The sequence below is a fragment of the Micropterus salmoides genome, unplaced genomic scaffold, assembly GCF_014851395.1.
Source record: "Micropterus salmoides isolate LMB-PRFRI ecotype aquatic unplaced genomic scaffold, ASM1485139v1 Ms_hic_scaffold_22, whole genome shotgun sequence".
Taxonomy (NCBI): Eukaryota; Metazoa; Chordata; class Actinopteri; order Centrarchiformes; family Centrarchidae; genus Micropterus; species Micropterus salmoides.
In genome coordinates, this window is record NW_024041373.1 from 16,886,405 (window position 1) to 16,902,114 (window position 15,710).

The 15,710-nt window shown below is 42.0% G+C and overlaps 1 protein-coding gene across 3 annotated transcripts in view; it reads right to left on the reverse strand.

The window, feature by feature from the left end:
- Window positions 1–15,710, reverse strand: part of lrmda (leucine rich melanocyte differentiation associated) — a 215,230-nt gene that overhangs the window by 25,803 nt on the left and 173,717 nt on the right. For all 3 annotated transcript variants that reach the window (XR_005447215.1, XM_038737156.1, XR_005447216.1), the window contains one exon: window positions 467–551. Coding sequence is in view for 1 of the 3 variants with exons in the window: in XM_038737156.1 (XP_038593084.1) it covers window positions 467–551 (85 nt within the window). In the remaining 2 variants the exon portion in view is untranslated. Of the gene's footprint in view, window positions 1–466; window positions 552–15,710 lie in introns of those variants that run through there.

The window sequence follows — 15,710 nt, forward strand, 5'->3', positions numbered from 1 at the left end:
TTCATGGATGAAATGCATTCTTACTGAGTGGAGTGTTTGATGTTAAGAAGTTGCTACACAATTACATCAACTGACTACACTGGGTCAATATGAGGCCTAATCAATGTCTAGTAGCAACAGATCAAGGATGCCTCGTCTTGTATATGGGTTGTGTGCTCCCACGCATACATTCAAATCAGAGTTAACCTAGATTACTCAGATTTATTCCCACTATCAACACATCACACAGATCAGATGAAATCAATAAGAATGGATATCAGAACTTCAACTCAGTCTCAAGGTCAATATATTCCCACTCTATGTAGCTGTTAGGGTCATGACTTACATTTACATAATCCATAGGTTTTCATTGAATGTGTGATAATATATTGTGTTGCTTCTTGTTTATTTTGAAGAATAATTGCACAGATGTATGTACAAACCAACTGACTGAAAAGGTTGTGAAGCCCAAAGGTCTTCGTCTTACCTTTGTGGTTCTTGGCATCTCTGGATCCTCGGGGTAGAGGAGTGTAGGGCAGTGGTTGACTCTCAGATCCAGCCTCATTAGTTAGCTAGGAGAAAGGAAACATACAAATAGAATGAATATCTAGAAGAAAAAAGGTTCAACAACTTTAAAAATGTCAAGTATTAGTGTAACTGACTGCGAGTGTCATAAATTCTTTGGTATTGCTACAGGAAATGTTGGAAACACTGCTCCTGTTTTATGACATAATGTGGCAGGTCATGTTTTATTATTTCTCACGTGTTGTGTAGCTACAGTCCTGGCTTTGATGATCTGATCTACGACCTGGTTAGGGAGGAGAGGTCTTAACCTTCACTCAGCCATGACCTCCTGCAGTGGTCAACTAAAGGGTAAACGTCACTCACTCTGGACAGCCAAGTGTAGCTTATGTGATGGTAGTCTGACAAATGGCATGAAATGACCTCTCTATGTCTAATTTTCATTTTAAATGCAAATCTCTGTTTAACAGGCTATGTTATTTAATGTCATAGAATTGAAATGTGAGTTAAATGCATGCACAAATTCCTGGCTGCGCAGCCAGAATGAGCTATTGATTGTATGCACAGCCAGAGGTTCAGGCGAAACAAGTGTGACAAATGCTGCTTAAAGACAAAGAGAAAACAGAGGCCTGATTCTCTGAGCATGTTCCCAAACAGGTCAAGAGTTTCTTGTGTTGTTTCTTTTGTGCACTTTCAAGGTCCAAAACATCCTCTTCCTTCCCATAGCCTTTTAGCTAGCAGAGCAGGCAGTTTATCATGACACAGCGATATCTGATGCCTTTGCAGAAATACTTTCCTTTCCTGCAGGAAGGAATTCACTGGGCCTTTAATCATTGCAAGCGACTCAACTGACAAATACATATTAGAGATGGTTTGGAGCAGCATTTTCCCACTTTTATTGTTGTTCCTCTACATGCCCATGCATAACCTTGAGAAATGGAATGGTCTGCACTGTTAAATGGAACCATATTTTTCATCGGCAAATAGAGCACTGTGAATTTAAAACAATCACATAATGTGCTTTCAGATAGCATCTCTGAAAGGAATTAAGGTCTGGCCAGCATGTGTCTCATATTACACCAAAGAGAAAAATGGCATAATGTGCCTATTTTGAGACCTTACTACATATACGCTGGTGTACCATGCTTTTGAAGGAAACAGCTTGGAATAAAAATATTGTTTTGACAGCAGACCTGCTGCTCTCAGCCTCTGGAGTGGCTGAAATCTGTAAAGAAATATCACAGATCACTCCCTGCTTGTACACTGTATGGAATGTGTAATAAAAGAAGTAAAACAACCTAAAATAAGAACATACTGTACTCAGTAAAAACTGACACATCCCTTTCGAGGAAAAACAATCAGGTATTCATACTTCATATTTTCTTAACTGCAGCACCAGCAAAATGGACACTGGAATGGGCCAATGAGAGATCCTGAACCAAAATGATCACCACCCACCCTATCTAGAGAAGTCTCTTCATTGCCGTGATTTTGCATTTTGCCATTTGGTTTCGAGGATATAATTGATATTGGCTGTCATAATGAACACCAAAAGAGTCTGTCTATGACAATTACAATGAGCTAACAGAGCAACTCAGGCATTAACACAGGAATTGTGAGCCCTCTCTATTTGATCTACCTCCATGCTCTTCTGAGCCACTGAGTTGTGCCCTGCTTGCTTCATTTCCTGGCCTGCTTGAAAGATCACAGGCCTGGGCCTCTTCTGGCCTGCTTGGCCCCATAGAGCCCCTCCTAATCCTGCTGCTTGCCCACAATTAATCTTCCTAGTTGCCACATTATTAACAGCACCACCCACGACTATGTTAGGGGGGTGTTGGAGGTGAAGAAGGAGAGGGATGACTGTTGGGGTTAGCTAAATGGTGGATAGAGTCTTGAGCTGCCTCCATACCGTAGTTTTGGTCCTATGGGACGTCAGTCACCTTGCTTTCAGTATCACCACCCACCCAGTCCCTGTGCTATGCATGACACCACCACTTCACCTCCTCAGTATCATGCCTGCTGATCAAACACCCGACCCATTCAGCATCTGTGGTTGTCACTTCACGTCTTGTCCAGCACAACCATTTTATCCCACCCACAGAACATCAATCAGCTAGCTATCCCATGTCCTGATCCTCCCTTTTCTCCTCTCAGACCTTCCTTCGTACCTCACCACACTCTTTCACTTTAGTCAATGGCCTGTCCAAAGGATGAGAAAGCAGCAATGCTTATGATGAGAAAGCATGTGGAACAAATGAAGGAGAAATTTCACTCTGGTAAATGCTTTGTAAAGGCTGACAGACTGATGGCTTAGATTATTTGAATGCCTGTTTTATTTATTATTATTATTATTTTTTTTAACAAATGGGCTATACAGACGAGCTATTAAACTATTTTTTTAAAAACATTACAACCGTTACTATATACATGTGAAGTTGTTGACACTAAATAGTTATAATTCAGGTGCTACGCAACTGAAATTTTATTTCAAAATAAAACCCAGGGATAAATCAATGACTGACATTGAGCTCTTTTTTTTAAACTACTAGATAATACATTGCTGGGGATGTTGAACAGAAACATGACACTGTATGATTACTCCTAGAAACTTGATAGGGGCGCCAACAATAAAGTGACACAAGTTCTTCCTTTCCTGCATTTATTGCAGAATTATATGTGCTGAACACAGTGCTTATTCATACAAACGACTAACGTACAAAAATAAAAGCTAGTGATCGTCTCGTTTTCACACATCATATCCCTTTCATGTTTTCAGAACAAGCGCTTCATCCATGCTTCTTCCACCTTTTCTGTATTGCTTTCTTTCTCTCCCTGTCTCCCTCTCTTCTTTTCTCTAGTTGTACCTACACTGAACAGAGGGAGGTGCTGCTGTGTTGTCTATTTAAGATGCTCCCGGACCCCCTTTTCTTCTCTCCCTCTCTCTCAGTGTCTCTGCTGTCCAGATTAGTCTGCTCATCAAGCTGAGCATTGTTTTAATTTGCTGGGCCCGGGGCATATGCTGAGTGTTCACATCATTATTGTCTCTATGCAATGTGAGTTATCACCACAGCTTATGATAATGCGGCACAAATTTACAGGCTGGGGAGCACCATGGATTCTGTGATAATAAAGGGTGGACAGAGGGGAGTGGAAAAAGGGAGAGAGAAATGAAGTGTGTGTGTGTGTGTGCGTGTGTGTATGTGTGTGTGAGTGAGTGAGAGAGACACACAGAGAGAGAGAGAGAAATGGGTGGTGGCACAGAAAAGAAGCTCTGTTGGATGTCATTATGAAAGATGATTCCCATACTGGATAATACATCACACCAGTGCTGTCTGTCTTCTCCTTTTCTGTGTTGTTATGCGAATAAATGCTGATAAACCCAGAGGCAATAGTGATTATTACTTCCAACGTATCACCATGAGAGAGGGGAGCAGGAAGAGAGAGAGAGACACAGGAGAGGGATGGAAAGACAAGAAAAGCAAAACACAAGAAGAGCCACATAGAGCACATAACCACAGTGGGGTTCCTGAAAATATGAGATACAGAAAGTGAGTCGATGGTTGACAAATATCTAGGTGTTTTTCAGATGCGACTGCAACAAAGTTTACAAAGTTTTGCAAGCTTGGCTATCGATATCAAATCTTGATGGCCGTTATATTACGGTACATTACTTGACTGGAATGTGATTAAGATGTTGGGTGTCAGTGTTATGTACAAAAGTACATAAAGGTAACTATTTTTGCACCATGTAATACAACACTGCATTCAACTGGCTCTGAGGTCTCACCCTGAACAGCTCATCCTGACACAGGTGGTTCTTGCCTAGCCTCACCTCACCTCCCTCCTTAATACTGACCAGCAATACAATCTAATTACAGCCGCGCTACAGAGGGAGACCAGTGTAAACACCAGCCCTTTTTATCTCCTTATACATCTGGACAAGTAGACAAAGTGCTAAAAGGAAATAAATGTGGCCTGACAGCCACATCAAAGAGTTCAGCCAGAGGCTTACTGCTACTTAGGGCACAGGAATGTTGTTGCTAAGCATCAGCCCGCAACCTATCAGGGTGCAAAGAGGGCCCTGTCCTGCCTTGGAGAGGGAAAGGGGGAAAAGAGAGAAACGAAGAAGAGAGAGGGAGGGAGGGTGACGGGAGGGGGGCTGACATTGAGGGGTGGCTAGGGACTCAAGGAGATTTTTGTAGCTTAAAGCAATTGTTGGAAGAAACAAGCCTTCTGTTTTGTTTTCTCTTGACACCATTTCTGCTTTTTGTGCTTGCAAAAGACATGTATAAAAATGTCTTTTGATATGTTTTCTCTTTGGGTCTATATCAAAATATTTCTTTTGTGTCTGTGCATGGAACTTTTTTCACGTCTTGTCTCTGTAAACTGGTGCTGCTTTCTGATCATGTTAGAGATCAGAGGAGACAGAACTTGTGAACTTATTTGAGTCAACATTTAATGCTGGCATGACACGTTTATTTCTTCACTCGATAGAATTTTTTATGATTCATGTCTCATACTTGAAGTTAGGGGTTACGAACAATACAGCACTTTTAGAAATAAACAATGAAAAATGAGTAAGTAGCACCAGCTTGCAGCGTCTTACACCATGTAGTGGCAAAGATGAAATGAGAAATGATCTAATTCACTACCAGAGACTGAATCCACCCCTAACATCTGCACACACAGAACAGGAAAAAACTTGTTTTGGTTGAGGTAAAAACGTTTAAATGCATATTTTACCAGCAACAATCACAACTGGCATGGTGAAAGGTAGAACTATAGTTTATTAATTCAATTGTTGTGTTTTTTATATCTGATCATAATGAATGTGGTTTAGAGAAAAGATTATGATGTGTTTTAAATTGCTGTTGTGTGCATGAACAGTATTAATTCTGTTTTCTTAGGTAATGGCAGGGGGAAGAACATTTGATGTAATGGTGCTTGCACTTGTGGGTAGAACAGCAGTCTTTTGCTCAGCAGGAAGACAGCTGAGCGTGTGTTTAATGATTTACCAGTTCTACTCCAATGAACTTGCTCTGAGTAAATGTATCATATGATCACTGATCACAAGAGCAACTGTTCAGATGTTTCGCTCGGGGCACGAGGCCCACGGAGTGCACCAGCAACAGTGAACATCATCGTTTTGTGTACAGCTAAGCGTCAGACAGGCAAAGGTTGAGCGCTGCTGGACGTTAATCATCCGTAGAGATGACTCATAAATGGTAATACAGCTGTAATTTGTTTTTAGGTTGAAATTTAAAGTCATTTGACCTTTTCTTGGAGTGTCTTGTAGGTGATTTAAAGTGTAGGTGAAACAGGTATGCAGTACAATTAGCTTGAGGCTATTTCTTATTTTGGTCTAGTATGACCTTTCCACTGGTGTGGATTCTAAAGTTACACAGACGAAAATAAAAATCACTAAATGTTGTATACATTAGTTCAAACAATGGTTCAATGTCTTATTCAAACTTTTACACAAAACATTACTGATTGTTTCATATATTTTCACAAGTACAAACAATTTCTTTTATCTCTAAAACAGGAGGATAAAAAAAGGGAAATGTGAGTGTTCTGATCTACCTGTGACAAAAATCATTTTTGTCAGAGTTTTGCCTTATTTAACTGGTGTGAAAGGAAATAGTTTCATCTTTCCTACATACTATAAACTACACACACACACACACACACACACACACACACACAAAACCACAGCAAGTAAGGAGTGTGACATATCATGAGGCTTTCTGTTCTGATTAGGGGCTGTAGCTAATGTCAGAGCTGTTTTCTAGAGTGTAGGATGTTTAATAATTGAAGACTCTAGGAGCGGGCCTGTCACACCGGCTTGTCTAGAATGTTTCCTATGCAATTAGACACCGAGAGACATTTGAAGAGGACCCACAAAAAGAGCCACAAAAAGTGACATGTGAACTTAAAGGAAATTAGCTCTTCACACGAGTGAAATGTGAAGGTTACTTAGCAATGCTTAACTCAGTCTGCGGCTGTGTGAAGTGTGTGTTTGACTCAGCCTCGCTACGAAGGTATGAAGACTGCGATTTTCTTTACTTTGAGCCGTCTTCAGTCAGTAAGATCACAGAGGGAATGAAAACTAATTTTGACTCAAGGCATACGGGAAGAAAAAAGAAACCTGAGATATGTCGAAATAATGAGATCTCTTGATGTTTTCTGGGAAGATATGGGATGATGCAGACAGATGCATCTTCACCCAAGGACACAGGCATACACACGCACACACACACACACACACACACACACAGAACATTTAACCACAATTTCAAAAACACACAAATATGCATGTGTGTATGCACTCAAAAAGCTCACACACACCCTCTCACAATATTTGAGTGCATGAAACACTAATGCACATGTACTTACATGCCCACTTACATTCGTGCACAAACACAAACTGATCAGTTGATTGGTGCAGATGCAGACGTGCATGATGTAAATACAGCACAACCACAGTTATCTAAATGTAAAAACACTGACCTCAACTCAATGCAAAATGTTCAGCGGTATGAAATATATAAAAAAATATTTTGTTACGCCTAATATTTTTAAGCATGTAAAGATGATATTGGAGCACATACTCGTGATTTTAAATAACAAACCTTTGAACTGGTAACAGCAAATATTTCAAGACAAATAAACAACACTATAAACAGACATAATGATAATTAAGCTATTGGTAAAATTGGATTCCTCTTTATTTCGATTTGGAAATATCACACGACAACCTGTAAACACAGATGATTAATATGCTCCCGCTCCATCTCTCCTCGCCTCCAATCCCTGACAACCTTTCGCTAGAAATTTCCCCCATCCACATCGCAATGATAACACTGTCATCTTCCACACCTATCATAAGTCACAGGCAAACGACCCAGATCCTCCGTCGCGAGACAGAACCCTCTGCGGGCCTGTAAGCTGTATCATTACACCATGTCATCTTTATGGCACAGAGCAAAGCCCAGCTCTCTAATTACACTCTGCCTACTCCATTTACCCAGACAGGGACAGAGCAGCAGGAAAACAATGCATTAAAAATGGAGCGCTTCCCCCTGCTCTGTGGATGCCCGTGTTGTTCTGCCGGTGGCCGTCGTTGTCCCCTGGTTGTTGTTGTTGTTGTGTCTCTAAGCTGTGGAGGAGAGATAGCCCACACCACTGTGCCTCCCACTCCTCCATTCCTCGGCTTCTCCACCTCCGCTCTTCTTCAACCCTTCCCTGAGAAGGACTTATGAAGGTGAGTGGCTATGTGACAGGCCAGAAATAAAAGAGACAAACCAGGGATAAAAAATTAAATAAAAAGTAGCTGTCTTAAACAGTAATTGCGCTCCTTTGCTGAGCATGCTTTCAGATATATAAACCTGATTTACTGTCGGCATTGCTGCCACAAATCAGAGGGCCCTCTGAGAAACACTCGTGCTATGAAATTGTTTAATCTCATCAAGTTCTGCTTTCACAGCAGGCCATAAATCACATAGTCTTTGTTATCATAGACCTCCATGAGCGCCTCTGAGGCAGGCAATGGATCGTGGGTATATATAATCTTGACTGCGCAAACAGCAGGGTCTGAGCAGCCTGAAATACTTTCATATTAGCCGAGGTGCAGCTGGCGGAACACAAGCGCCCTGATGGATATCTCATTTCCTGCGCTCTGCATCTATTTTGAGCAAATTATTACTGCATAAATTTCTTGTCAACAGAAACGGCCAATTAATTAAGTTAAAAATGCACTCGTGATCACATCAACACACCAAACAGGAGAGCTGAGGCAATTTTCCACTAAGTGAATTTACCGCAGGGGTCACTGTAATGAATGATTTTAAACTTTGTCATAAAGTCGCAGACGGGCCAATATCTACACAGAAGCTGTGGTGCAGGCTAACCCGCGCCTTATTTGCATAAAGTATATTTATGTGAAAATGCCAGAGGACAACAGCCGGGGTGAAGAAAAAAAGTTTACAACTACAAAACAAAATGTCCGCCAACCTCTGCCTCTCTAGCATTTCATCAAAGACATGCAAGGAGGATTGGATAGAGATCACAGAAGCACCTTTGCCATTTAAGATACAAAATACACACATTTAACAGAGCTCACAATCTGAATGAATTATTCATATGTATGAGGGGTTAGGGTATTTGCGAGGGTGGTGGTAGGGGGTGGTTGTTTATTCAGCTTGGGCCGTTTATCAGACAGAGAGGATCCCACGGCGGGATGAGCTCGGAGATTTATCTGTGTTTGGGCTCCAAAGCAGATAAATCAAGGGGTGTAATCATGCTCTGAGTGGCCCAGCTGTGACCCCGTAGTGAACTAATGACACAGGGATATCTAAGCCCCTTTTCCTGTTCCTGGGTTAGGCCCTTAGGTTAGTCCCCTGTCAGACATGAAGCTAAAGAAAGACACGGCTGCACAGCAAAACCAAGGGGAAACTTAAGGCCCTTCATGTCCCTTTGTCCTGTTTACACAACAGCACTAGCAAGGATTGTTCACCCACTACTAAAAATAACAGTGTCGGAACAAAGTAACAGCAGAAGGCTACTGTATAACAATGTTTGTTCAAACAATAGCAATGAGTATCGATTGCAAGTATACACATAGCGGGTTCACGAGCCGCTATTCACAACAGTCCATGTAAAAAGATACTGCTGTTTGGCTGAGGATGTCTCCCGTTCCCTCCCAGAGCAAAGGCTTTCTCCTGGACTGAGCCTGCTCTGATTTATCATGTCTTCTGCTAGCAGGCTGTCCGCTGATTAAGCCAGTGGAACTTTGTTTCACTCTCCTCTCTCTTTAATCTGTCTCTCAGCGAGATAAATTAGCCAGTGCCGTGCCAGCTCCTGCTCTCTTTACCTCCCTCCCTCTGTCTCTTCCTCTCTCTCTCTCTTTTTCTGTTTATCTTTTCTGTCTGTCACACATTGAGAAGAGAGCAGACACATCTGCTCCTACGCTGCTGCAGGAGATAGGGCTGGGCTACATCCCTGGTCAGATTTAGTTAAGAGTGTCTGTGAGTGAGAACGAGAGAATGAGTGTGTTTTTCCTCTCTTTTTCTCTCCTTGACAACATTCTGTCAAACAATCTCCCTCTCCTTGGCTGGGCTTATGCTCTTTGTTGTTAGCTTATAAATCAGAGAGTATTTATGATCTGCAATTCCTATTCTTAGTCTTTTAATGGCGACACGTTTGTGGGTGAATTAAAGCAGGGTTTTATTCACTAGGCTGTGGGCCAAAGTGAGGCCTGGGTGCCTCTGTCTGTGAATGTTTTCCCTTCTCCACTCTTGCCCGGGTGGTAAATCACACTCATTGTCAGGCAGTGCTAAGTTAGTGTGCGTCATTGGGGAGAGCAGGAAGCACTGGGCATAATTCTGTCCATCAGTTTAATTTATTGTATCGGTAGCTTTGTAATCTGTGCCCCATAAATTATAGGGGCTGACAGACAAGAATTTGGTTTTAAAGGCGTACATCAGAATTTTGGCCGGCTATGTTCCTTATTTCTCTCTCAGCTTTCTGCTCTCAAAGAAATTAAAACCTCTCAGTGTAGGGTAAGGCTTCTGTGCCATTTCCTGTGCAAGTTTTTCAATTAGAATGGAGACATAATATTTTGTCAGGTTATCATTTCTGTGAAAGACTATTAAGAGTGCTTGTTGGAAATGTGAAAATAGTCACAAAAAAAAGAGAAAGAAAGATAGAGAGAGAAAGAGAGAAGAGAGGGTTCGAGGACATGACCTTGTTTGGAGGTTTTATTTCAGGTGAAATATAAAGCCTAGTACAAGGGCACTGCTGCAGCATCTGCTTTGCAGATAGTGCACTTGGCTCCCCTTCCATGCCAGTGAATATAAATCAGGCGAGGCATCTCAATGCTAGGCCTGACTTCTAGAGGCCAACAAATCTTTAACATGAGATTAAGGCCTCAGAGGAGTCATTTATCTTTAGGTGATGGAGGAAAATATCAGAGCACTCTATGAGCAATATGGTTTAGGAGTTAGGACTGATGTGGACTAGAATGTACAGAATGCCCTGTGTAATGGTCTAACAATTCATTTTTCTCATACACAGTGAATTGCTTTCTACAGCAAGGCTGACTAGATGGTTAAAAACAGAAAAAAGCAACCATTAGCTAAATTATTCTAGAAAACAACTAGAAATTTAATACAATTAAATAAAATAAAAAACTATATTGAAATATAATACATTTTCTTCACATAAAATGAGGATAGCACTTCTAGGAATATAATTACCTTCTTCTAATTTCTACAGTAAGTAAGCAGGACAAAAAAAAAATGAACTGAAGACATGTGTTAAGGGTATTTTAATTTAATTGTAGTAAATGTAAATTATGTCAGCTGCTATGTGTCGACAACAAAGAAAGCAGACCAAAGCAAAGCTGCCAATTATCCTATAAAACATGCATATCTTCCAAAGCATGGGTCTCCTTTGTGGGTTTAACCTACCAAAGGCAACGGAGGTTTACAAGATGCTCGCTCAGTGGATACAATTGTGCTTAGCATAAAAGGGAACATGGACTGTGAAGACCTAACAATGAACCATATTTCCCTGTAGCCTTTTCAGCGCGCTGCATTTACATATCAAGCCACTAGCCTGATATGTAGACACATTCCATCAGATGCCGCCATTGCAGCCAATGAGAGCCATTTCAGTCCTCCTATAGCTCACACACTGTATAGTGTTAGACAAAGGGAAGGAGGCCTGAAAGAGACATCTCATGTCATCACCCAAGAGAGATAATGGAATTGTTATACACCCTTGATCACAGACACTCTCACGGCATCTTGCTCTCTTTTTCAGTCACTCTTTGTCTCAGTGCTCTTAAAGTCTCTCTATCTCTCTCCCTCTCTCACAAATGTACGCGCGCACACACAAACAGCACACAAGTAAAAATTCCAGCACACTTCAGTGCGATAGCTCCTCTTCTCTTTCAGGGTTTCATCTCAATAGCTTTTTTATCTGAGGACTTCAATTTGCAAGCCTAGCTGGAAGGCAGCTCCTCCTGATATGTTAATTGCAGGGTACTTAAGCGCTAAAAGATTAACATAAAACCCTTTGGAAACAAGCTAATAGTTTATGATAATTCGTGCATGGCCTTTGTCTGTCTATCATTACATTGCCTCTAGCGGTAATTTTATCAAGGGGCTGTAAAATATCATTTAAACAAGTTCACTTTCAGATAATTAATAGTAGAAACTGAACTATTCAATTGAGCCACACTGGCACCATTAACAATATGGTAACTAAGCTATAATTAAAGTATTTTATTTTATTAACCTATTCATAACGTTGTGCAAATGATGACACAGAAAGGCTTTTTTTTTTCTTGCCAAAGCACTGTCAGCAGGGCAATTACGGGAACCCAGGGATGTCTTCTCAGTTAGCCGAGCTTTTATATTAGCAGGTGGGTGCATGGCTAGCATACCTCCCACACAGAGGGATGGCACGCACGCAGAAGACTTGTACACCAGGACGAGGAATCTGCTGAGCTGACAGACTGGAATTTGTGCAGTTTGCTTGGGCCGAGAGATGTAGATTGAGACAAAGGTTTTAACCTGGATTTGACCTGCGCTGGGTAAGATGAAAAGATTCCCAGTGAAGAGAGGGAAAAGATCACAGCGGGATGATCCCACTCAGAGACTCAAATAATGCCATGCAGTGGGGCTAATCAGGGGTGGGCAGTGACAGCGGGTCTCAAAATCCACCATCATAACCATAATTAATTTGCCAAGCAGCCATTAGTTGAGTATTTCACAAAGCAAAGCAGTGACCTCCCTCGTAGCTTACATCCATATAGTTCATCTAAAAATTTTAAGGAGGACTGTGTAGGGTGTGTGTAACGGTTGATGCAGGCATGCTTGCACAATGCATGTAAACTGCACTTGTGTGTCAATGTATGCGTGCGCGCGCACACACACACACGTTCTCTTTCAGACACACCATCCCTCTCATGAATAATACAAAAACTCCTTTCATCAAACAGCTCAAATAGCTATTCATTCATCTGCATACCTGGAGCCTTGCAAAATGATTGGCCCGCCATTACCACTGGAAAAAAGGGGAGAGAAATGTTCCCCAAACAATTTGCTTCAAAATGAGACAGGAATGATTCTGTTCTTTTCAAAAGCACAGACAGGCCCCTGTGCATAATGATGTTAGCGTAATGGGGTGACAGATAGACTGGGAGACCATGACATTAGCATGAGAGATGCACCAGTGAGCAGCCACTCAACTGTGGTCTCAGAGGGCCCTCAGACATACACTCTGAACATCGTTTGTCTCACAGCTCTACAAGCCTGACAAATGAAGACACGCCATGTTTTATGCCAAGCAATATACCATTCCACTTTAGCAAACACATGACTTAATGACAGAGGGAAACTGGTCTCTGCATTACACAAACCCACTATCTCTTGTCTTATTAGTGAAGAATAACCTTATTCAAGGTTGGATGGAGAGCAGGGACATAGTCCCTGCCTTAAGGATTTGAGATGACAATGCTTACAATTAAAAGATACAGAGGTTAGCCGCATTAAATAATGAGAAGAAATAACCAATTAAGCATTATGTCTTTGGGCAGAGCCTTTTCAACAGGAGTAAACTGAAACCACAACTTTACTCAATAAAGATCTGACCTACAGTAAAAGCTATTTTCAGGCCTAATAAACTTTAGGCAGGCGTGACAGTCAGGTAGAGAACACCACTGCAGGACTTTATATCTTTATCAGGGTGACAACCTCACCTTTAGGAACTAAAATTATAACCACACGTGTTTTACTGAGTGTGAAGACACATGGGAAGACATTGGAAGGCCAATCAGTGGTGCACATTGAGAAGAAAAAAAGAAAAGGCGCTATTAATTTAATCTCAGAGACTGGAACATGCTAACATTTTTTTGCATGGCCTTTACCTTTGCAGCTAACTGTCAGAGTTTGTTAATACTAAGACTATCTTTTTATGAAACTGCAGAAGTATTTCAAAGCTAGGGAAATGTAATCATATGTTTATAAAAAAGTGATCGGTAACATATAACATGCTGTCAAAAGCCAGATGCCGCAAACATGAGCCACAGCCTGAAAATGGTAAAGCTCTGACAGCCCTGCCGTCCGCAGCACGGCACTGTCGAAGGGTGAATGCTTCCTGTAAACATTTATCTTCCCGGTGAGTGTGCGTCTGTGTGTGGTGCGGCCTGGCGACAGGAGCTTCTCTGAGGCTTTATCTGCGGCATGTCAAGACAACCTGTAATATACGAGCATCTGGAGCTCCTCTTCAAACACAGCCTTATCTCACGCCAAACATTCCCCGAGGCCAGAGCAGAGCAAGAGTGGCCCAGACCAGACCAGACAAGACCTCACACCGTCTCACCATATCCCACCCAACCCGTGAGCCAAGTCCCGGGCGCACAAGCTGGGAAAAGTCTATCAAAGTGCATGTGTGTGTGTGTTTACAGTGTGTTCTATGAGCAGCCTCGGCAGCTGAGAACAACAGTGTGACATTACAGTGACGGAAATCATCTGCTCAGAGTTTTTCTTCCTTCCTGCTAATCGGGCTAGAGGTTAATGGTGTTGCACTCAACACAAATGGACACGATCCCTCTTCATCCACTGACTTAAACATAATTGTTGAGACTAGAACTAAACACCCATCACACATGTTTCTGTTTGGTAGAATTTATTTTACATCAATCTTAAGATAAATAGTAAAGGCCATTACAGATCTTTCCGAGGGCAACTTGAATGAGTTGCGGGCTATCACTTTCAAAGTGACTGATAGCAGCGTTCAGAGGTTGTTAGAAAATCTTTAAAAGAACTTCATCAAGACCACTGGGTTGTTATACAACTGCTCAAAATCACACAGAACTGCTCTCTCAAATTGTATCTCACATCCTTAAAACAGTGCAGACATTAAATCAAGTATGGTGAGTTTCATTGCCCTAAGCAGTCTTTCTCAGAACAAAATCACTCTGGTGTGAGTGAAGAAAGTGTGTGAAGAGAAAGCAGCTCAGTTAGGAAGCTCCATTCTTTTCTCTGTGTTGTGTGCTCCGCTCGGACCGCTGCCTTCAGCCAGCCTATGGGGGGGGATTCAAACATGCCCCTCTCTAGGGCTTGTACATAAGGCCTGTGCCTCACTTCAAAGAGAGGGCATGAGGGCAGGGTACTCCCCCCAACTCAGATCCATTCGGCTCACAGCTGATTCCTGTATGTGTGCGTGAATGTTTATGTGTGTCTCACTTTGACTCTCTCTAGGCCCCTCTAGCTTTCATTTCAGACCGCTTTCTATCCTCTTTCTGAAAGACGGATAAAGGAAGACATGGAAGTACAACCCATAGCCTGTGTGTGGGTGAGTGCATTTGTGTGTGTTTCTTTGATGTCTGATAATGAAGGGCAATACTGTGCAATCTCTAAACACAAGCCCTCACCGTGATTCACGGCTACAAAGTACCCACAATGCTACGATACCACTGCTGGACAGGAGCGTTCACCAAAAATCACAGCAAAGGGCTGACCTCCACATACCTTGTGACCAATGAAAAATGACGTGTGAAGACAAAAAGCAACATAGGGAGGAAGAAGAGAGAAAGAGAGGAAGTGCATTTGAAAAGGAGAGTGAATAAAAAAGAGAGGAGCTGAGCTCAGTGGCTGTGGCGCATGGAGGTCTGGCCTTTACAAATCCCTTCTTTTTTGATCTCTTCATCCAGATGAAAGAACAGCGACAGGGAGGATTATGTGGGACAATTGCGCTTTCTCCCCAAAACCCTGACTTGATCGGCTTTTACGAGAGCCCTAATCATTTTCAATTAAGCATATTTTCTGACATCCTGTAATAGCCACAGTGCTGGTCTTAAACTCTCCAGCCGGCAAAGCGCTCCCCCGCAGCCCCCTTCTTGCTAAGCCTCTCATTCTCAGACAGCGTGCCTGTAGTGTCTGCTGACAATCTGAATGGGCCTGAACTGCAACTTGTTGTTAAGGTGCCAAATAACCCATTTACCAGATGCTTGACAAGGATGTTATTTGGTTTGCTTTGACTGAATGTGCTTTTGTGTCTTTGAGGCATTGAATTAGTGCTGTTTGTTTGTGGAAGCCCCTGTGATCCACCCCAGTGTCAGTGTTATTTTTGTGTTTTTCCTCCTTTTTGGAGGGGGTTCCTTTTGGTATGATAATCAATATCTAATCCAAATTGTATAA